Here is a 23,589-nt window from a genome sequence, read left to right as displayed (position 1 = left end):
GAGAGGGAGACACGGAATCTGAAGCAGGCTCCGGGCTCTGAGCCGTCCGCACAGAGCCTGATGCGGGGATCGAACTCACAGACTCTGAGATCACGACCTGAGCTGAAGTCGGACGCTTAACCGACTGAGCCACCCAGGCGCCCCTGGGCCTTCCGTGGTTTCATGTGATTTGTCCCGATTTTAAGAAAATAATCATCATCACATGCTGGTGAACTCAGCACATTTTAATTGCCGAGAAATTTTTCTCCTCAAGTTGTTCTTTTCAAATAGCCAAGCTGTTTCTGGTGCCTTTAAAAACGCCACCTGCTCAGCTCAGCCCGCGGGTTCTTGGCCAATACGCCCTGTCCACCGTGGCCCGTCTCCCCACCCTGGCTCCCGTCCAAAGCCTGAATGTTCGGGCCGACAGCCGCCGTTCCTGCGTGGCTAGTCTGTCTGACCAGGCGTGTTTCCCGAAGATACCCGCATTTCTATCTCTGGTGAAGGGCACCCACTCCCCGCCCCCCACCCCCAATCTCAGCCTCTCTGGTCGGTAACGGTTGTTGGACTTAACACCCCGCTCTTTGCTTTTCGGCGATTGAAGAACTTTTGCGTTTGGCTGCAGAGTCAACTATAAATTAGCTTGGTTATCTTCTAGGAGAAATGCTTTTTATTTTGGAGTAGTAGTAAAAAGGGCTCAAAGGATAAGGAGGCCATTCAGGCCTATTCTGAATCCCTGATGACATCAGCACCCAAGGGCTCTGTGCTGCAAGAAGCAAGATTGTAGGTGGGTACCAGGTAACACCCCCTCCCTTCCCCTCCCCTCCCCTCCCCTCCCCTCCCCTCCGGTAGCAAATAGAACTCTGGCGGCTTGACCCACTTTGGACCTCACCCGTTTCTTCAGCCTAAACTTCTCCTGGGGTGTCTGCAGACCGTAAATTCGTACTTGTAGATTTTGCTGGTGGGGAACCCGCCCTTCTGACGTGAGGAGCAGTGCATGGCAGTTTCTTTGGCCCCCGGCGTGGTAGGGGACGGTGGAGGGCGATCGTGTTCCGTGGGCTGACGTGTTCGTTGCCCAGGTTGTCTTAGAAACGTAGGGTCCAGGTTCAGGCCACAGGTGCTTCTCAGACCTCTGGTGCAGTGGACTCCTCTGGGAATGTAAGCAGTTGGCTCAAAATTGAGACATTGAGACCCCTGCACATCCTTCTAGAACCTCCCCCCCCCGCCCCCCTGCCCTGGAATAGAGTCACACGGAAGGAGCCCGGGGATCTGTATTTTCATGGACCCCCCCTGCCCCCCCCACCCCCACAACAAGGGGATTCCGATGCGGACGATCCAACGTTTGAGAAACACGAGTCTCAATACATCTGGGAGGACTGACCGAGAAAGAATCTAAGCACCAAGTGGGCACCGACCGGGTACCCCGGATTCAGCCCGAGAGGGTAGCTTGGCCAGACGCAGCAAACACAGACGCACAAACACGCCCCCCCGCCCCCACAGGAAACAAGAACGACGAAGGGGTCCCGGTGGGAGGTGGACGTTCGGTAAACGGTGACTAGGGTTTAGGGTAGGTGTGTCCCGTGCAGTTACTGGGACGCGCGTGGGTTTTGGACCTCTGATAACAGCTGTCACTTTGGCTTCTCAAAACTGCACCGCCCCCTCGAGCTTCTGGGGCTGCGCGGGCTCGGGTTGAAGCAGGCTTCTTGGGAGCCACGGAACGAGGGGGAGGCCGCCGCCCTGCTCTTTGGGGCCAGTTGGCTGCCTCCAGTCGGCGTCGTTTGCCAGGGCCGGAGGCGGAAAGAAAATAGAAAATGCGAAGTCGTGAGCGCAGGCCTGTTTGTGTTGACAGGTGCGAGGAGGCGGAGGGAGGGGCAGCTGTGTCCCCAGCCAGGCCCTGGGGGGCTCCTCCTGACAGCTGGGGAATAGGAGGCCGGGGCCTGAGCACGTCAGGGTGTCCCAGGGCTGGACACCCAGGACACAGGGTGTCCTCCTGAGAACACGGCCCCCGGGCTTGGAGACTAGTCCCCCTTTCCTTCCAGTGTCCCCCCACCCTCTTCCCAATAACACAGAAACAAAACGGGGGTCTCCTCTGCATTTTGCCCCCAGAATCCAGTTTCCAAGTTGTTAGGGAAGTTTCTGACTTAGAGAGATTCTAGTGCCCTGCCTCGCGGAAGGCAGCTCGGCCTCCAGGCCGGATGACGCTGCCTCTGCCCCCGGTGGGGTACTTGGGGAAAGCAGTGCCCTGTAGGCTCTGGTTTGGGGGCCGGGCACCTGGGAAGTGACCTTGGTCCTGGAGACCTGGAACCCTGGCATGGTGGCCCCAGCCTGCACGGAGCCTCAGCCTGGGTCCCTGGAGGAGGCCCCCCACCTTGCCTCGTACCTGGGCATGGGAGTGGTCTCGAGGGGCAGCCTTGCCTGGGAGAGAGCAGGACACGGGGTTTCCACTAGCCCGGAAGGGTGTTCTCATGTCGAGAAGGAAGACGGCCACTCTTGGGCAGACCTGGCCAGCTCTAGGGCAGAGGGCTTGGCAAATGGAACATGATAACTCATTTGTTGTGTCTTTGTGCAGTGAACATCTTAGACAACCGTACATGGAAACCCTTCAGGGAAATATTCCTGGACCTATCCTACCTTCTCAGTGATTTCTCTCCCGTTCTAAGTCTTCCTTCCTCAGCTAAATGAAAGTGGAAGGAAATAGGAAGAGGAGGAATGTGGTTCCCCTTCTGGTTCCTTCCTCTGTTACATGTGTCTTCCTTGGGATGGACCAGGGCCCCTGTCACAGCCTGGGATTAGTTTCCCTTTGTACTTCTGAGCAAGGCTTTCTTAAGTTGTGACTCTTTGGGCCACGTTGCTGAGGTTCTGGGCACCCCTGGGTGTCCCCATGCGGTCTCTCTGTGGTGGAGGGGAGGGGTGCAAGGCTGGTCTCACTCTGGCCTGGACTCCCCGCCCCTCCCCCCATTCCTGCCCCTGGCTTGAATGTGGCTCAACCCTGGAAGCCTTAGATCCATCCCAGAGGGAGGGAGAGGGACAGGGGTCCAAGCCTTCCCTGTGTCCTGCCCACCTGGGGGTGGTAAACACGGGAGGGCGGGAAGGGGTTGATTTTCTTCACTGCCCGGAGAAGCAAGCCCTTGGGGTTTGGGAATGAGGCACAAGTGGCCACAGGCCCTCAGGGTGTCCTGGCCACACTGCTGGGCCCCGAGGCCTCTCCCTTCTTCAGGGCTCAGAGGGACGATAAGCCTCCTATCAACGTTGCTGTCTTTTCTTTTTAATGTTTATTTATTTTTGAGAGAGAGAGAAAGAGACAGAGCACCAGCAGGGGAGGGGCAGAGAGAGAGGGAGACACAGAATCCGAAGCAGGCCCCAGGCTCCGAGCTGTCAGCACAGAGCCCGATGCCGGGCTCGAACCCACGAACCATGAGATCATGACCTGAGCTGGAGTCGGACGCTTAAGCGACTGGGCCACCCAAGCGCTCCTCAGCATTGCTGTCTTTTTTTTTTTTTTAATTTTATGTTATTAATTTTTTTTTTTTTTTTACCATTTATTATTGAGAGACAGAGCATGAGCAGGGGAGGGGCAGAGGGAGAGGGAGACACAGAGAGACTGACGTGGGGCTCGAACTCCCAAACCGCGAGCTTTGAGCTGAACTGAAGTCGGACGCTTAACCGACTGAGCCACCCAGGCGCCCCTCAACATCGCTGTCTTTAACAGATGTGTTGAGAAATCTTTTAAAAACGTAAAAGTAGATAAATTATAGTATGTGATGTTCCCTCTCACCCGGACTCAACAATATTAACTTTTTGAAAACAATTCCTTTTTTTTTTTAAAGTTTATTTATTTTGAAAGAGAGGGCGAGCATGAGCAAGGGAGGGGCAGAGAGAGAGAGAGATTGAGAGAGAGAATCCCAAGTAGGCCCCATGCTGTCAACGCAGAACCTGATTCAGGGCTCGAACTCACGACCGTGGGACCGTGACCTGAGCCGAAATCGAGAGTGGGACGCTTACCCGGTTGACCGAGCCACGCAGGCGCCCCAACAGCATTAATTGTTAACATCTCGTCCTGGTTGTTCACCTTTTCCCCCAGAGGCAGCCGTTGCCGGGAAATTGGTGTGTGGGCTTTTCCCCTCTAAGTCTGGATACGTATATCCACGAACAAGAGATGATTAACAAAGTTGTCCCCCTGCCGTCACGGCATATGGGTCACTCTGCCGCTGGCTCTCCTTTCCTCGGGTTTCTGTTTGTGAAAGCTGTCCAGGCTCAATGCCGTCCTGTGACTGTATTTTAAAAGTGCGTTTCTTCTATCGGTGGACATTTAGGTGGTTTCCAGTTTGGGGTTAACAGTATTGCATATAAGCCCTGGATTCCTGGCCTTGGCCTTCTCACTGTGTTAGGCAAGTCCCTTTGGGCCTCGATTGTCCCACCTCTGAAATGGGGCGAGGGCAGTGTTCAGTGAGAGAGGGGGGCCCTCGTAACCGCGTTCCGGGGGGGCGCTGTATGTCACTCCGGGCTTTTCTCCTCTCCGGCTTGATAAGTGGGCGCTGCGGAGGGGGACGCGGCGGGGGACGCGGCGGGGGCTGTTTCCGTGCGGGAGGGTGTGGGGGCGGGGCCGGGGTGTGGGCGGGGCTTGGTGACCCAGCCCCACCCCCCTCTCTCCACAGGGTCCCAGGGACGTCGCCAGCCAGCCCAGCGTGGCCACTGAGCCGGACCGGCTCCCCAGCCCCCGCACCCCGCTTCTTCAGGACTCCCTCGGCGGACAGCCCACCAGTCCCAAAGCCTGAGCTCCCCAGTTGCCACATGCGTGTCCGCGCGCTGCACGCCCCCGGCACGTGTCCACACGCGAGTACGCAGGCGTGCGCAGAGACACTCAGGGATGGAGCCGCCGCTGAGAAGACTCAGGGCATCGTCAACCAGGGCCGTCTGGAACCTTCTGTCCGGGTGACCCACAGTGCCGCGGGCACCGGGTCCCCTCCCCCGAGTGAGCCCGGGCCGACCTGTGCGGCCTGAGGGCCCGGGCTCCTGACCACTCACTCCCCTCCCCCCCCTCCCCCCCGGGCCCCCTCCACCAGCCACGACACAGACGCCGCGGTCCCTGCTGGCTGGCTCGCCTGCAGGACACGCCTTTCACTACTGTCCCCAAACCCAGCCCGGGAAGGCAGACTTCTCGTGCCAAAGCCGTGCGGGCCGCCCGGCCGGGCCCCGGAGCTTTGGCCGCGCACGTGTCCCCGGGGCTGGGGGCCAGGCGGCGTCGCGCGGGCCCCAGCAAGCGGCGTGACCGGGACCGGCCTGTCCTTGTTCCGCGGGCCGACCCCGATCTCCCCAGAGTTGCCGCGGGTGCCGCCCGGGATGCCTAGGGCCCCCTCCTCCCGCCTAAACTGACGTCATCCTGTGTACTGAGCCGGCCGCTCCCGGGTGGGGGTGGCGGGGGGCTCTGCCCCGAGTCGCCCCCCACGAGGGCCCTCCGCCCCGTCAGTGTGGGTGTCCCGTCTGGTCCGGGGCAGGCCTCTGCCTCTTTTCTACTGCCAGAGAAATGAGTTTTGTCATCTTTTAAAAGTAATTCACTATTGAAGTAATAAACCTTTTTTAAAAGTTAAAGTGGGCGTCGGTGACAGCCTGTTTGTGGGGGAGTGAGGGGCTTCTGGAAAATTCTGGGCTCTTCGTAGTCAATAGCCCCTTCCTGGTAGCTGTTCTCTGGGGGCTGGGCTGCTTCCTGCCTGCCTCTTTCTCCTTCTCCCTTCCTTCCCTCCTCCTTTTCTTTTCTTTTCTTTTTTCTTTTCTTTCTTTTTCTTCCTTCCTTTCTTTCCTTTTCTTTTTTCTTCTTTATTTCTTTCTTTCCTTTTTTCTTTTCTTTCCTTTCATTTTCTCTTTTCCTCTCTCTCTCTCTCTCCTTTTCCCTTCCTTCCTTCCTTCCCTCCTTTTTTCTTTTCTTTCTTCTTTCCTCCTTCCTTCCTTCTATCCCCTCCTTTCGTTTTTCCGCTGTTCCTTTTCCTCTCGTCTTTTTTCTTCTTTCTTCTTTTCCTTTTTTTTCTTTTCTTTTTTTCTCTTTCCTTCCTTCCTTCCTTCCCTCCTTTTTTCTTTTCTTTTCTCTTCTCTTCTCTTCTCTTTTCTTCTTTTTCTTCCTTCCTTTCTTTCCTTTTCTCTTTTCTTCTTTCTTTCTTTCCTTCCTTTTTTCTTTCCTTTCCTTTCATTTTCTCTTTTCCTCTCTTTCTCTCTCTTCCTTTCTCCCTTCCTTTCTTTCTTCCTTTTCTTTCAATGTTTATTTATGTTTGGTGGGGGGAGTGGAGAGAGAGAACTCCGAGCAGGCTCTACACTGCCAGCCCAGAGCCCAGTGTGGGCCTCGGGCCCCACTAACTGTGACCTCATGACCTGAGCCAAAATCAAGACTCGGACGCTTAACCCCCTGAGCCACCCAGGTGCTCCTCTTTTTACTTTTTCATCTGAGAGACAGAGACAGGGAGAGAGAGAGAGAGAGAGAGGGAGAGAGTGAGCATGATCGCAAGCAGGGGAGAGGGGCAGAGAAAGAGAGACTCTTATGCAGGCTCCATGCTTAACGCAGAGCCCGACTCGGGCTCGATCTCGTGAACTGTGAGATCGTGACCTAAGCCGAAACCAAGGATCAGTTGCCGAACCCACTGAGCCACCCAGGTGTCCCCGGATGGGATCTATAGACGATACTCCCCCCTGAAAAACATTCACAAACGAGGTCTCCTTGTCAGATGCCTTTTTAATGTGTATCTCCTCCTCCCCCAGAAGTTCAGCGAAACATTATATAATACACGCCTTTAATCATTCTCTTGTACTTCTCTGCAACCCAAGTGTCTGTGGAAATGCAAACAGGCGTTCTAATTTCTTCTTGTGACCACAAAGGTTCACATTTTGGGGGGCTGGTCCGCCATTCCATTGTAGGTACACAACTGACCAGCAACGTCGATGGGGCACGTTCGTTATCTATCACAAAGCCATAAACCTTTATTGGAACGCATCTCCTTTTTTATACGTATTTTACGACGTCTTCAGTGTGCAGAGTGGAATTGACGTGTGTGTGCAGCTCTAGGAATTGTAGCGCCTACACACGCGTGAGTGACTACCAGCAACCAGCTTAACGAACAACTTCATTTTCCCTCCCGATTCCCTCCTGCTTCTCCTCTGCGGTAAAACCTTCCCCTGAGGCCTCACCTCTGGCAACCAGGTAGCTTTGCCTCTTCGCGAATGTCCTATAAATGGAATCGCACAGTATATGGTCTTTTAAGAACGCTGCTTTCACTCGGCACAACGTCGTGGGATTCACGCAAAGCCTTGCACCGATCAGCGATCTGTTTCTCTTTACTCCGCTGTTTGCATATGCCGCGGGGATTTGGGCGAGTCGGGACTCGCAGGGCATTTAGACGTGTTTCCAGTTTTGGGGCGGCTTGGATGACTCAGTCAGTTGAGCGCCCGACTTGGGCTCGGGTCGTGATCTTGCGGTTTGTGGGTTCGAGCCCCGCGTCGGGCTCTCTGCTGTCAGCGCAGAGCCCGCTTCGGGTCCTCTGTCCCCCTCTCTCGCTGCCCCAACCCGCTCGCACTCTGTCTCTGTCTCTCTCAAAAATAAAGAAACATTAAAAAAAAAAAGTGTTTCCGGTTTTTGGCGATTAGGAACAACACCTAGGAGTGGGGTTGGTAGGGGCCATACGGCAATTCTGGGGTTAGCCTCTTGACTTTCCGCCAGATAATTTTCGGAGCGGCAAGGCATGAGAGCGTCACCTGCTCTGCGTGATGGCCAGCCCCTCGGTATTTTAAAACCTTTTAGTCATTCGGAGCGGAATCTCCTTGTGGTTCTTATTTGCCCGGAAATACACCTCCTGAGGAGGCGAATGAGGCTTCTGCGTCCTCCCCCATGAATTCACGTGTCCTTGACTGACAAAAACTTTTTGCCAGAAGGGGACCACATTTATCATCATTTCCATTCTTATCTTCGGAGATGGAAGACGGAGAAGCCCTGTTTACATGAAGAAGCAGCCGGGGGGCAGAAGGAACGTCCTGATGGTGGTGTCACTCAATTCTTATGCTCTTGAGTAATGAGCAAAAGTCAGAGAGCCGTCTGTCATCAAAAAGTGTTTTTGCTGATGTGTCAGCTGACCGGTCCCTTCGACCTTCCTGCACATGTGTAGAAGGCAACAAAGTAGGTCACCCATTTGCAGCAGGATTGCTCAACCTTTCGATTAGTTCTGTAAACCAGTATTCAGGTGTCCCTCCGGTGGGGACCCGAGGGCAGCGGGGGACTCTGTCTGCCCGCCGCAGAGTGGGTGGGGGGGGCGGGGCGCTCACAAAGGGGCGGAGAGAATGTTCTCCACGGCCTGGGCCTGCAGGCCGAAAGCTCGCGGGGAGTCCAGGCTTCCGAGATGGTTCCCTTCAAGCCCCCATTTATTCTCCTTGGGAAGCGGAGCTCAAGGACTCCCCAACCGGAGTGCGATGACCTTTGAGGACCGGACACTTGGGCCTGAGCCTCAACACAGACGCGTTTTTTAACACGTGTGCACGGAGCTCTACATGCTTATAAAAAAGGAAAAAAAAAAAAAAAGGCAACATCCAGAGGGCATTCCGGTGTGTGTGTGTGTGTGTGTGTGTGTGTGTGTGTGTGTCCCAAGGGAACACGGGATGAAGAAGCAGATTTGCCCTCCACGTGGCTCATCGTGTGAACAACTTCCTTCTGAATGTCCTTGTCACGTTTCGGCCGATTCGTTTTTTGGGTGCAGCCGTGGAGCCCAAACACATCCGATGACTTCATCCAGGGCTCCGCGAGGGAAATGCCCCTGACCCTTTGCCAGCCTTCAGGGTGGCCTTGGTCTAAGGAATCCCCAAAAGCGTCCCTGGCTCAGACTTTTCCCTCACGCGCGCACTCGACACCCTAACGCCCACCTACCATGTGACCCTGTTCACGTCATGCTTTTCTAAAATTTGACTCATCTTTTAAAAACGAATTCTCTTTTGAAAAAAAAAAGCGGTTGTTCTCAACTTGTGGGTCCAATGGGCAAGTTACCTGTTTTCCAGAATCCAGGAAAACAAATCACACAACTACTGAAGTTTGAAGATGTCCCTCCAGGGGCGCCTGGGTGGCTCTGTCGGTTAAGCAGCCGACTTCGGCTCAGGTCACGATCTCACGATCCGTGAGTTCGAGCCCCGCGTCGGGCTCTGGGCTGATGGCTGAGAGCCTGGAGCCTGCTTCCGATTCTGTGTCTCCCTCTCTCTCTGCCCCTCCCCCGTTCGTGCTCTGTCTCTCTCTGTCTCAAAAATAAATAAACGTTAAAAAAAATTAAAGAAAAGAAAGATGTTCCTCCAGGTACCACGAGACCTGCCGTATGTGGGAACTCTGCACTGTTCCTTACTGTTCCTTACTGTTCCTTACTGTTCCTTACTGTGTCCTGCATTCCCCCATCTGCCCACCCTGCTCGTGGAATAAACGTTACCCTTGTATGGTTTCTATGGAAGCTTTCCCTCCTGTCCCACTCACTCCTGGCATCACCCAAGGCTCCATTCCAGCTAGGCCCTCTCCTCCAGGAAGCCTCCCCGATCACTTCTGCTCACTCAGCTATCCCCCGCCTTGGAATCCCGGGGACACTGTGTCTGTACCCTAGATGATGCTAGAATGTTCTAGAATAGTACAAGTCCCGATTCTACTTGCTGTAGCCCCAAACCCCAACGCCAACGGGCTGTGGTGTAACCCCCGGTCCCTACAATCGTGCAGGAACTGGAATATTCTTAACTGAGATGGTTGCACTCCTCCGCAATTGCTTTCTTTGCTCAGATGGTCCTTCTTTCAACCACAATTCATTGAGTGCTCGCAATGTTCTTGTGAATAAAATCCCGAGGGGGGCTTCCCTCATCTGAAAAAAAAAATGGGGATAATTTAATACTTGCCCTGCGGGGTCAAGTGTGGGTCTCAAAAGAGTTGGTGGCGTCACGTGAAAGGCTCAGGGCTGGGGACGCTGCACTCAAGCCCACTGTTTTGGGGCCAACCTGACGGATGCCATCGGGGTCCCTCACCTGGACGCTCGGCCGGCCGGGTCCAGGCTCCCATGCAGGTCCTGTGAGGTCATTTCTCCATGCAGTGGCTCGAGAGGTCTTTCTGAGGTGTGAACTATCAGAAGGTTCATCCCTTGCTTAAGCCTGGACTGTTGTCCACACTGAGGATCAAGTCCCCCCTGCTGGGGGCTGCCCGGAAAATCCCTTCTCTCCTCCTGCAGTGGCGCCGGCTTCTGGGCAATTCCAGGATCTGCCACTGGGGGGCGAGCTGTGCACACAGGTGGTTCGGAGGCCAGGGCTCTAAGAGGTGCTGCGGGTCGGTTCTCAGGGTGTTCCTTAAATTGGGGGAGTGTTACCTGGGGCCACAGCCTGGCTTCCGAAGCTTGTAACCTCGGGGCGCCTGGGTGGTTCGGTCGGTTAAACCTCTGACTTCAGCTCAGGGTATCGTCTCGTGGTTTGTGGGTTCGAGCCCCGCGTCGGGCTCTGTGCCTGCTTCGGATTCCGTGTCTCCCTCTCGCTCTCTGCCCCTCCCTCGCTTACGCTCCCTCTCTCGTTCTCTTAAAAATAAATAAACATAAGAAAAATTAAAAAACAGAGAAAAGAAACTTGTAACCTCAAGAAGTTGCATTTTATGAAAATGGGCATTTAGGGGCGCCTGGCTGGCTCAGTTGATGGAGCATGCGACTCCTGACCTTGGGGTTGTGAGTTTGAGCCCCACATTGGGTGTGGAGATTACTGAAAAATAAACAAACAAATAAATAAATTAATTAATTAATAAGGGCCTTTTTCTTTTTTCTTTTTTTCCTAGGAAGCTTTTCCTTAATATTCTTCACATTTTCAGCGGGGCCTTGACCCTTTCCAGGGGTGTTGGAGGCCAGCGTCACCCCTAAAACGAAAACCGGAGTCACGTGACGTTTGCTTTTCCCTTGTACGTACTGCAGGGGGCACTGGCTTTGGAGGCAGCCCAACCGTGTGCCACCCTCTGTCGTGCTCCAGCGGCGGGGCGGCCTTAGAGAAAAACTGTGGCCTCTCTGAGCCTTGGGTTTCCCACCCGCGAAAGGGGAGGTACAGGTTCCCGCTCCGTGACTGTCTGGGAACCCCCGCGAGGGTGGAATAGAAGTGACGCGGGAACATTGCACTCATGTGTCTCCTGGGAGTTGTCTTTGGTTGGGTCCCTCAGCTGGAGCGGCTGAGACAAAGGGGTGTCCCGAGCCACGGGGCGTCCCAGGAGGACAAAGGGGGCTCTCGCAGCCCAAGGGTTTGGGCGTGGAAGTACACGGACTCCAGCGGTGCACAAAAGCAGTCAAGAGGGACCTATTTGGATCTGTCAGAGCACCGATGTGCTCTGCCTCAGAAGTGTGGGGGCAAATAAAGCGGGAGCGGTCCCTGCCCCCCCAGGCTCGCGTTCTGGTGGGGGTGGGGGGGCAGCAAACAAGTAAAGGAAAAAGCAAGATACATCCAGAGAGTGATGAATGCCAGGAAAGACATAAAAACAAGGTGGCATGATGAGAAGTGTTTTAGAAGTGTCCCCTGAGAAGTGCCACTGATGCTAATTCCCGAGGGATTTGAAGGACTCGCGAAAAGAGCACTTTAGGAACTGGGGACCGCATGTGCAAAGGCCCTGAGGCAGCGACCTGCAGACCAGAGACCAGTGGGCTGTGGCTGCAGCTTGGTCAGCTGTGCGGGTGGGGGATGGGGAGGGAGATGAGATGGCAAGTTAGGCAGGGACTCAACCAGGCGGGGCCCTGTAGTTCGGATTTTAAGCACAATGGGAACCACTGGCGGGGTTTAAGTTGGGAAGCGACAGGATTGCTGTTTCTGCTGCGTGGGAGTTGCAGTGGGGACAGGTGTGGGTGCAGAGGGATCCAGCAGGAGGCACTCTATACAGTAACACCTCCCCTGCCCCCTGCTCGTGCCCAGGGGCCCTCAAAGCACCCCTCGATGTCTGGGGCAGGAGAACTCGGCCGGTTTTACAGGAGAGGAAACTGAGGCATGTTCCACGCCTCTCCTGCCCTCTAGCTTCCCAAGTGACTCCTCTAGGGGAGGGTGCATGCCCTCACTCTCACGAAGAGCGCTGGACCTCCTTCCTTAGACTCCGCGCTCCCGAGGGGAGGGTGGGCACCGGGTCTGTGGGGGTCCCCGCTGCGTCCGCAGCCCCTGGTCAGGCGTGTGTGCAAATGAGTCTCGGCTGAGTCAGGAAGGAATGACCGAGGCTTAGTGGCCGGAGAGAGCGAGCGAGTGCCGGCCGCGGCCACCAGGGGGCGCTGCGGGACCGCAGTGCGCCTGGCGGCCCCGGTTCCCGCACCCGGGCCTCTCCGGCCGCCCGCGGCACCCCGCCACGTCTGTGTTGTGAGGCTCTGGATAAATCACAGGTAAAAAATGAAAAGTTGACGGGCCGGGGCTGCACAATCCGTGTCCCTCTGTACGTTCACGTCGAACAAGCCAACCGTTTCCACACCTAAACATGCCCTGCAATCTACCTGTGTGAACTTAGTGGGGGAGGCTGAAAATACGAATTAGTCCTGTGGGCAGAAGGCAGGTTTGGGTAACGGGAAATGAGTATGAGTCTTTGGCTCTGGGTGTCGGGACCTGGCTTCCACAGCCGCCCCTGAGTCTGACTGTGGACCTCTGGCGAACTCAGGGCCCAGCCACGCCCGGCCGCCCTTGGTCCCCCAGGGACGTTCGCCAGCAAGATCAAAACTTTGGCTGCCCAGCAGATACAAAGTGTCAGACCAGAGGGGCGCCTGGGTGGCTCAGCTGGTTAAGCGTCTGGCTCTTGGTTTCAGCTCAGGTCATGATCTCAGGGTTTGTGGGATCCAGCCCCGCATGGGGCTCTGGGCTGACAGGCAGAACCTGCTTGGGATGCTTTCTCTCTCCCTCTCTCTGCCCCTGTTCTGCACACATGCTCTCTCTCTGTCTCTCTCTCAAAACAAATAAACTTAAAAAAATTAAAAACTGGGGGCTCTTGGGTTAAGCGTCCGACTCCGGCTCGGGTCACGATCTCACAGTCCGTGGGTTCGAGCCCCGCGTCGGGCTCTGTGCGGACAGCTCGGAGCCTGGAGCCTGCTTCGGATTCTGGGTCTCCCTCTCTCTCTGCCCCTCCCCCTGCTCTCTCAAAAATAAGCAAACATTAATAAAATAAAATAACTAAAATAAAATCTCAGACCAGAGCTGGGCTCTGCCTGTTGCTAACGGTGGGTGAGCGTTCAGAGGGTGCCGTGTGTTACTTTAAACCCTCAGCGTGAGCTCCCTTCATTTTCCTCACGATCCAGGTAGGTGCCCCGCTCGTCATCACTCTGCTTTTACCGACGAGGAAACTGAGCCCAGAGAGGTGAAGTCAATGTCCAAGGTCTTACGGCTGGGAATCCTCAGAGCCCAGATTGGAACCCCGGGCAGCTGGATCCAAGGCCTACGTGCTCGGCCGCTGCCCTACACGCCTCCTTGTCGTCCGGTTGACCAGGACTCATATCGGTGCCTGTAGCCAGAGACCGCTTTTTTCGTATCCCTCCTGGAATCCCACTGGGGAACCGGCTTCGTTTCCAACCCAAGGGACGGACAGGTCCCGGTTCTGGAGACCCTGAGAAGCCGGGGGGCGGGGCGGATGGCAAGGCGCACTCCCCACAGAGACAACCCCAAGTCCGTCTAGAAGGAGGCTCCGTATGCCGCAGATGTGCCCGAGCCTGGGCTCCCGGGGGGGAACATCCAGGCTCCTTCCAAAAGAGGTTGAGGATGGAAGGGAAAGATGGGGAGTAAGAGTTAACATTTCTAGAAACAGTGTGTGGTCTCCAACCCCCACAACAAAACTTGAGCGAGAGGGCAGCAGATGGGGGGTGGGGAAGCAGCCGGGACTATTGAAAAAAAATTTTTTCTTTTTTTAGTGTTTATTTATTTTGGAGAGACAGAGAGAGACAGCATGAGCGGGAGAGGTCGGTGGGGGGGGGGGGGGGGACCAGAATCGGAAGCAGGCTCCAGGCTCCGAGCTGTCAGCACAGAGCCCGACGCGGGGCTCGAACTCACAGACCGCGAGATCATGACCTGAGCCGAAGTCGGACGCTCAACTGACCGAGCCACCCAGGCGCCCCAGGACTTTTGAATAAGGTCCACCGTTTCGTTTTCGGCTGGGGTCCCGCGTCACGGACCTCCCTCCCTGTGGTTCAGGAGCTAGCTCCAGAAGGTTCCGGGCCTGCTGTTTCTCCCAGAGGGTGAAGGCCAAGTGGCAATATCTTGGAGTCTGGAGTCACGGACGCTTCCAGATTTCACGGCACCTTGGCCACAAAGCCACAAAGCCTTAGACACGGCTGACCTGACAAGATCCGGTCCGAGAAAGGAGGGGCCTTTGCGAGGGAGCCGTTTGAATTCGGCTCTAAGGAACAGATGTCCGAACAACGCTGGCCAGGAGGCACATTTCTGCAAACTAGGTCTCATTTACCTCCTCAATTTCCATCACGGAATAGGACTTCCTCTCCCCTGGGAAAACGTTCCGGCAGATGGATTCGAACCACGTTGCTGTGGAAGGCACGAAAAGTGGCGGCCGGGCCCGCGGCAGTTTTCCAGAGCTCTGGAACATTCTTCTGGTCCCTGGGATCTTCTGTCTGTTTCCATGACCCACCCCGTCTGCTTGTCCCCGGGCTGCAGGATGTCTCCCGTTTTGGGGGACGGAGGCTCTCTGAGGAGACACTCACGTGTCTGGGCCTGCTTCGTGGTACGTTCAGCTCTGTGGTCTCAGGCGGTGGCCACGGCAGCCGTCTGACGGAGGGACGTGATTTCTTCCGTGAGCTCAGCCTTGGGGATCAGGCAGGCGGCAGGGTTTGGAGCTGTTTGCGGCACAGGCCTGATTCACCGTGTCCCTCGGGCAAGTCGCTGGGACCCCTCTGTGTCCCTGCCAACAGGAATTAGAACTCCTGCCCCCGCTCACGTCGCAGCTCCTCACGAGGGCTGTAAAGAAGGAGCTTTTACGCACTTGGGGCTGGAAATAGCGTAAGACTTTGACATCTGTTCGCGAAGCAGTCTGGGAACCGACCCTAGCACCCAGAATGCAGTTCACCTTCACGAGCGCCAGGTCTCGCGGGGCTGAGCTGTAATACCGGGCGCCACCAGGAGGTGTCACTGTCAAACACGCCCTGGGCATCCTCACACCGCTGCGTCTTTGGGGGGGCTTTGTGTGTAAACCCGACTTCTTTAGATGATGGAGGTCAGTGCAGGCGAGTTCAAATGCCCACAGAACCACGCAGCAGTGGATGCTTGGCCTCCCTCAGAGCAACATTTTGACAACACTTAAAATTTTTTTTTTTTAATTTATTTTTGAGACAGAGAGAGACAGAGCAGGAACGGGGGAGGGGCAGAGAGAGAGGGAGACACAGAATCCGAAGCAGGCTCCGGGCTCCGAGCTGTCAGCACAGAGCCCCACGCGGGGCTCGAACCTACGGACCGCAAGATCGTGACCTGAGCCGAAGTCAGACGTTCAACCGATGGAGCCACCCAGGCGCCCCCCAAATTTTTTTTTAAGTTTATTTACTTATTTATTTTCGAGAGAGGGAGCAAGCAGGGGAGGGGCAGAGAGAGAGGGGAGAGAGAGAATCCCAAGCGGGCTCTGCACCATCGGCCCAGAGCCCGATGCGGGGCTCGGACTCCTGAACCATGAGAGATCATGACCGCAGCCAAGACCGAGAGCTGGACGCTTAACCAACTGAGTCGCCAGGCTCCCCTAACACTTCTGAAGTGATACAGGCGACACCCTTATGGAAGACTGATGACGTTTCACGAAAGCAAGACGGCCGGGATACAGATCCGAGCTCGAAGAGAGCGGTATTTTGCAGGCTGCGCTCTGGGCGAGCGACGCCCCTCCCTCCACCCGCGGGCCCAGGCTGCCTTCGTGTCACCTGAGAACCTGGCTTTGCCTTCAGTCGCGCCCGCGGCCGCCTTGTTAGGCTGGATGCGGGCTATTGTGGCCAAGTCGTCTAATTTTGGGTTTAATTTTCAAAAGGAGACGGCTTTGAAGAAGGTGAAATTTCCCGATTTTTAATTATTGGCAACGAATCCCAATTAAATAAAGTACTACGTGGGCCAAACGAAACACAACTTGGACAAGACTCAGTCTGTCGGTTTCTGAGCAGGACTTGCCTTTGTGTGTTAGTTGTATAATTTAGGCATGCGTGTCTGTGGCTATAAACCCCTTTCTGGAGGCGTGTAGGTGGGTGCCTTCCATCAGCTGAAGTCATGGGATGCGTTTATCTTCTGCACAAACCGGGGAAAATAGATCATACTCTGGCGTTTGTAAGTGGTAACAGCTGAGACCCTGGTTTTTGGAGTCAGAACCGGGTACGAATCCCGGATCTGCGAGTTGCTAGCTGTGTGACCTTGGGCAAGTCACTTGACCTCTCTGAACCTCAACATCCTCATGTGTAAAAACGGGGGCCGTAAAAACCCCAGTGTCGTAGCCCCGAGTCTCGTGCCCACCACAGATTTCTAACTGTCACCTTCCGGGCACACGGGGAAGGCTGCTTTGGTGGCAGCCTCGTGGTTGGATGGGGTCGTGAGATTCTCACGAGAGCGGACGGTTATCTGGAACACTCTGTGGACTGTGGCTTTTAACTGCTGCTGTGACAACCTTCAGAACTCCTCTTCCCTCTGCCCCGACAGCGGGCGGCGTCTGAGATGCGGACGCTTCCATCAGCGTGGGTCCCAGGATGAGGACTTCCCCAGGACACAGCCCCGAGCTGACTTGTGTAGAATGAGCACAAAATAAACCTCGGTTGTCGGAAGCTGCGAAGAGCCGGGGGACTGTTACCGCGGCATCCATAACCTAGACCATCTCGACTGTCACGACCCGCCTCCGGGAATGTCGTGGGGGGTTCAATGAAAGCACGGATCGGAGGGACTTAACACGGCACCTAGCACACAGTGACCAGGCGGGAACTGGTAGAGTTTTCTCTCTTTTCAACGTTTATTTATTTTTGGGACAGAGAGAGACAGAGCATGAACGGGGGAGGGGCAGAGAGAGAGGGAGACACAGAATTGGAAACAGGCTCCAGGCTCTGAGCCATCAGCCCAGAACCCGATGCGGGGCTCGAACTCGCGGACTACGAGATCGTGACCTGAGCTGAAGTCGGACGCTCAACCGACTGTGCCACCCAGGCGCCCCTAGAGTTTTCTCTCTTAAGTCAACAAATATTTGTCGAGTGCTCACGTCTTGCCGGGTCCTGTTCGAGGCACAGGGGACAGAGTAGCGAGCAAAGCAGACCCAGATTCCTGACCCCCTGGGCTCCCGTGCTACTGACGTGGCGTTGTCTCCTCCCTCGGCTGGGTGCGCGAGGAAAATGGGGCCATTCGCTTTGTTCTGGGCCCATGGGGGGATGGAAGGCAGGTCTGGAGATACCATTGGTGGCAGGCAGACAGGGACTGGGGGAGCCCCTCCCTCCGAAGGAGGCAGCAGGCAGATTGTGACCGTTTCAGGCCAGGTCACCCCGGGCGGCCCGCGGTGACGTCAGTAACGGCGCCAGGCCTTGGGCAGAGGCCAGTACTGACTTTGCCTGGGGAGCACATGTGCACCTAAATCAGAGACTGCGCCGAAAAGGGGGGGGCTCGGGCATTTCTGAAAGGCCACCAACGTTTTTCAAATGCCTTTTTGCATGCATAGTGCTTGCCTTATGTCTGCGAGTCCCTACAGATTCCTCCTAGGAGGAAGAATTCCCTGCATTTTACAGATGAGGAAGTTGAGGCTCAGAGAGGTTGAGTGAGTCGCTCCAAGCTGCACAGCCAGGTAGCGCGGGAGCCGGGATTCCAACGCAGCTCTTCTCCCCCAAATCCTGTGTGCGTCCCCTGTGCTGGTCTCTCATGACGCGCTTGGGAACGAGAGGAAGAAACACACAGTGCCGTCCCGGGCTTCCTTCCCTTCTCAGGGCGACTTCCGGCCAAGGCAAGCTTTGTGCTTTCTGGGTTTGATTATCTTCACCCTGTTGGCTGAGAACCTGCTGTGTGCCCGGCCCCGCTAAACTAACCCTACCTGTGTCCCCTCGTCCCACGCTCACCATGGCCCGTGACGGAAACTATCCTTATCCCCATTGTACAGGAGAAGCCCTCGAGGCTCGTGGATGTGACCTATCTAGCCAGTGGCCAGCTGGTCTAGGGCAGTTCTGTGGCACTGATGCGACACAGGGCTCTGGAGGCAAAGAGCGGGGTCAGCGGGAGGCGGAGAGTCATCGAGCTTCAGGTGCGTGTCCCCTGGGGGCCCATTGGCAGGGACCTGCCGTGGCTTGTTGTCTCTGGCCGTGACCCCAGGGCAGTGCAAGTTCTAGGGTAACTCCAGGTCGTGTCCCAGGGGGAAGGGATGGCCTTGGACCAGACCAGGGGATGCAAGCCAGTGGCCCACAGACATGTTGACTTTGGCTTACACCGTGTGCAGGGGGGAAACAAAAACTAAACCAGCGGCCAAAATTTCAAACTCGAGGGAGTTCGCACAAAACCTGCGCTTCGGCTACTTTTGCAAAATCAGAAGATCCGGGCACCCAGGGGCCTCGCGCCTGCCCATCCGCGGTGCCCTGGGTGACTGCTGCTTTGAGAAAGGACGAATATTCTGTGTCACCGCCGGGCCGCCCTCGCTGCCGAAATGCTGCCACGCCCTGGTGGCATTGGAGCCCGTGACCCTGCGCCGAGCCTGACCTCTTGGGAACAGACTTCCAGAAGCTGGCGGAGGGCTGTCCTGGCCACGGCAAACACATCAGCAGTGTGTGGACCACCCCGGACTGTCCCACGGCCCAGCAGCCCCTCGTTTCCTCCCTGCTGCCGCTCGAACGTTACCCCTCGAGTCCCAGCGCTGTATCTGGAGGAGCAACGTTGAGCGGCGGGGCGCAAACCGCACGGAGAGGGGGAGACGGAAATCGTGAAGGTGACGACTGCGTCCCCCACCCCCCCGCCGAAGCCTGGGGGGGGGGGGCGGCGAGGACCTGACCCGCAGACCCTGAGAACGTGTGACCTCACGTGGCAAAGCGGCTTCGAAGACGCGGCTCAGGGAAGCATCATGAAGCAAGTAGCTCAACCCAGGTCATGCGGGTGGCCCTCCGTGGTCACGAGGGTCCTTACGAGAGGGAGGCCGGAGGGTCCGAGTCTGAGACGGAGGCCCGAGAGGACGGAAGCAAGGGGTGTGGGCATCTCGAGAAACTGCAACAAGGACCAGACTCCCCCCCCCCCCCCCAGAGCCTCCGGAAGGAGCGCAGTCCTGCCGACGTCCTGATTTTGATGTCTGGCCTCCGGAACCGTAAGAGAGCAAAGGGCGGCCGCTCGAAGCCGCTGACCGTGTGCTCGCTGGCTGCGGCAGCGACGGGAAACGAACACGGTGACGCGGGGCCGTGTGGCCTCCGACAGGTCCCCGCCCTGGCCTAGTGTATGTGCCTCTCTCCGCGAAGTCATTCGGTCCCGGCAACGCGATGAGAAAGTGAGGCTCAGAGAGGGCGAGCCACTGGCCCCGGGTCACACAGCCCGTGAGGGCTCAGTGTGCACTTGAAGTGTGGGGCTTCAGGTCTGCCTTTCCTGCTGTGCCGGGCATTCTTCAGTCGTCCTCCGGTCCCACCCCGTCCCTCTCCACTTTGCCCTTGTCCTGGAGGGCGACCGGGTGGCGGCCCCTCCTTGGGCTACCGGCCGGGTCCAGCCCGTGGGCGGCACTGGTGGCGGTGGGAGGCGGTGGGAGGCGGTGGGAGGAGGAGGGCCCTGCAGCCTCCAGGGCCCTCCCGGCTCCCACTGCCCCTGCCCGGCCCTGCCCGCCTCTCTGCCAATAGTTCCTTTGACTCAAACCTCTCCAACCACTGGTCCCGGATTCCACGTCTCGCTCCATGTTCGGGGGCCACCGCGGCCGGTCCACATGCCGCCCCGTGGCGTGGGTTTAAGAGCCCATTTTACAGCAGAGGCAGAAAAAGGCCCAGAGAGGTTGAGTTGCTCCCCCAAGCTGACCAGCTGCTAGTGATACGGCCAGGATCTGAGCCCAGGCCGCCCTCTGCCCTGCACCCCGTCTCCCTAACTGCGGCTGTGACTGGGCATGTCCCCTCCCCGCCAGCCCTGGGTTTCCTCCCCTCTAAAATAAAGAGAAAGTCTAGTAACTGCCCCAAAGGGTGGATGGGAAGATTTTTCTCCTTCTCAGCTGTACATACAGGGTCTGGTTTTGTACTTACCTGCCCCCCCCCTTTCCTCCACCCATCTAGAAACTATGGATTGTGTGCCAGTACCACACCGAGCCGCGTGTCCCCTGGGGGCAAAATCACTCCTGCTTGGGAACCATCGGTTTGAGTCTGAGCTTTGACGGTTTTTGAGTTTCGACTGTTTGACTGAGTTTCGACTGTGTTTGGAGCGAGGAGGCTTTTCAAGATGTGACTCAACGTGGCCCGTCTCGCCCCAAAGTGTCCCCAGAAATGCCCATCGCGTGAGCCCCCCTTGTGGTTGCCCCTCGAGTCTCCGAAAGCCCTTTCCGTCGGTGTCTGCCGTCTCTTTCTCCGCCCGTTCCAGAGCCCCTGGAACCCCTCCCGGAACCCCGTTCCCCGGGAACCCTGGCAAATGTTTCTTCTGTTCTTGAGGCCCCAGAGGAGCTGCAAGGGGGGATTTCCTCCAGACGCCCTTCCCTCGACCTCCCTGCCCCTGGAGGGAATTAATTTCCGGGGGGGGCGGGGATCACTGCCTGTCTCCTCTGTGCTAACCGCACACCGTTTTTGCAAGACTGGAGTTAGTGGGTGTCACTGGGTGTGCGGGGGGTGGAGGCCCCCTGATTTGGGGGAGGGGGCGGGGGGAGGGGGCTCGGGGTCGGCAGGAAGCCCGGCTGCTGCCCTGGAGTCCTCGCCTCGCTGCCACGTCCTGCCACCCTGCGAGCTTTGAGCTTTGTCATTGAAGAGGCAGGACACATACGGGGCCCCAAGATATCCATCTGTCTCCCTCATTTGCAAGCCCTGAATGAAATCCTTCAGCATTTCCCGACAGGGCAGAATGCGGCAACTCCCAACGAGCTATTTATGGGCCATTTTTTTCAGCATTACTTGCATATTATAATTAAGAGATAATGTCAGTGGAATAGAACATTGTCACCGGGTAATGGTCTCCCGCTGCTTCCGAAATGTCAAGGCAAAGTCACAGCATTTATCAAAAATAAATGTTGGCGGGAAGACGCGACGTTTGTTTTCACAGCAGGGACATTAATCCCGGGACAACGATATGGCAGTGTCTTGATTTCTCTTTTCCGGAGTGATGGATGCCAGGGGACGGTCCCGGCTGATGGATGTAGGGTCTTGCCGATGGGGGGTGGGGGGGGGGGAGGCTGGCTGGGGACAGAGGTGCCGGCTGCCTGGCCGGGTGCGGCTGGCGGGAGGGTGCTGGCTGGCTGTCCCCAGCCGCTGCCCAGAATCCGCAAACTCACGGGGCGCGGACCTGGCTCCCGATTGGGCAGGGGCGTCTCCTGCTGCTGGCGGCGGCCTGCTCATTGGGCAGGCAGAGGACGGACATTTGGCGGGGATCCTCCTTCCTGCCACCACGCCGGTCCCTGGGGAGTGGGCTCGATGACGCAGAGGCCTACCCCGGGGCGGCCTCCGTCTCCCCATCGCTGCCCACGAGGGGGCCCGGGGCGGCAAGGGGCAGCCAAGGCAGGCGGCCACCGATCGGGGATCCGCCCCGCCACACTTTGCCACGGGGACCTCTAACTGAAGTCGGCCTCCACGGCTGCCCCGAGGGATCTTTCCCAAGTGCACGGCCGGTCCTGCAGCATGAGGCTGAACTCCCCGTGGGCCCTCGGGACAGTCTCGCCCCCCTGAGGATTTCAGCACAGCCTTCCCAACGTCCTTGCCTACCGTCTGAGCAGCCCGGCTCTGTCCCCCCCGCCGGCCCAGGCCTTCACCCTTTCCTTCCGCCTGGGACTCCCCTCCCCGCTCCTGCCTACACACAACCCCTAGCCTGGCTGTCTCTCACTTCTCCAGGCCACCGTTTCATCGCCTCCTCCTCCAGGAAGCCTTCCCTGACTTCCCAACCTGGGACATGTGCTTTCCCTGCGGTCTCTAGGCTTCAGCCCTTCCCCGGATCATACCAGCATGAGTACTTGGGTCTGAGTCTGTCTCCCCCCGCTTCTCAACTGCGGGTGCCGCGAAGGCAGCTCTGTTCCTGGATACAGAGAGTAGGTGTTTAACGATAGGTATGTGCTGGAACGGTTGGCTGGTGGGAGGCCTTTCATGTGAGTCCGTATGAGTTACCTACTGGCAGAATAACGCCGCGTAACAAGTGGCCCCAAATATCAGTGACCTCAACCAGGAAGCATGTATTCGAGTTGTGAGTCTGCAGGCCAGCAGCTGAGGCTGGGCGAGGGTGGAGGTCTCCTGTCTCAACTGGGCATATGCACGTGTCTGGGGTGGCCGGCCGGTGGCTGCTGGAGGGGCTCTGTGTCCCCTGGTCTCTCCTCCAGCCAGCTTGCCCGGGGCGAGAGCCTCGGTGACAGCAGAGGGGTGGGAGGGCAGGCAGGAACACACCCCTACTCTCATTGGCTGGAACCAGCCTCGAGGCCCGTGAAGGGCACGGAGACGGGTCGGGGTGTGGAATTGGGACCTTCAGGGCAATCTGGCACAGACTGAGTCAAGTTCTTACGACATCCAGCCGGCTGCACACCTCTCACGGTGTGCGAACGGTCTCGCAGCGTTCGGTATGTTCGCATCATTGTCACACGAGTCTCCGGAACTCTCAGCTGTCAAACCCACCTTCTGTCCCCGAGAAGCACTGACTCCCCGGCCCCCTCCCCGGCCCCTGGCGCCCACCATCCTGCTTTCTGTCTCTATGAACGTGGCTCCTCTGGGCGCCTCGTGTAAGTGCGGTCAGGCCGTATCTGTCCTCCGGCGGCTGGCTTCGTTCACTCAGCATCGTGTCCTCCAGGCTCGTCCGTGGGGGAGCAGGGGTCAGAAACAGGTCTCCTTCTCTTCTCTTTTCTTTTCTTTTCTGTTCCTTTCCTTTCTTTTCTTTTCTTTTCTTTTCTTTTTTCTTTTCCTTTCCTTTCCTTTCTTTTCTTTTCTTTTCTTTCCCTTTCCTTTCTTTTCTTCTCTTCTCCTTTCCTTTCTTTTCTTCTCTTCTCCTTTCCTTTCTTTTCTTCTCTTCTCCTTTCCTTTTTTTTTCAACAGGTCTTCTTTTTCAAGGCTGAATAATACTCCATCGTGTGGCTAGACCACATCTTGCTTATCCATCCGTCCGCAGCTGGGCACTTGGACGGCTCCCGTGTTTTAGCTACCGCGAATCACGCTGCCACGAACATAGAGCGTACAGATACCTCTTCAAGATCCTGCCCCGACCCTTCTGGGTATACGCCCAGAAGCAGGACTGCCGGACAAGAGGTAGTATGTTGTCGCCTGGCGGGGAAAGCCTCTGAGGCAAGAACCGTGATCACACGTTTGACAGGCGTCAACTGGGCAAGCTCCAGGGTCCCGGGGCCTGGTTTGGATCCCAGCTCTGCTGATTCCTAGTTGTGTTTTCGCACATGAGTTACCTGCGCTGAGCCTCAGGGTTCTCCTCTGTGAAATGGGGATAAGAATAGTATCGATCCATGAAGGGAGATGGGAGAATGAGAGCAGTGCCTGGCACAGAGCCCGCGCTCAGCAGACAAAACACACGTGTTGTTTT

General features: G+C 56.8%; 1 protein-coding gene across 1 annotated transcript in view; it reads left to right on the top strand.

The window, feature by feature from the left end:
* SCARB1 (scavenger receptor class B member 1) overlaps positions 1–5,565 on the top strand; it is a 64,846-nt gene extending 59,281 nt beyond the window's left edge. The window contains 1 exon segment of the mRNA XM_030335941.1: positions 4,632–5,565. Coding sequence (XP_030191801.1) covers positions 4,632–4,751 — 120 coding nt within the window. The 3' untranslated portion in view covers positions 4,752–5,565.
* Positions 5,566–23,589: the final 18,024 nt, after the last annotated feature.

The sequence above is a fragment of the Lynx canadensis genome, chromosome D3 (assembly GCF_007474595.2).
Source record: "Lynx canadensis isolate LIC74 chromosome D3, mLynCan4.pri.v2, whole genome shotgun sequence".
Taxonomy (NCBI): domain Eukaryota; kingdom Metazoa; phylum Chordata; class Mammalia; order Carnivora; family Felidae; genus Lynx; species Lynx canadensis.
Note: the sequence above shows the minus strand (reverse complement) of the source record. Positions and strands in the feature narration are given on the sequence as shown.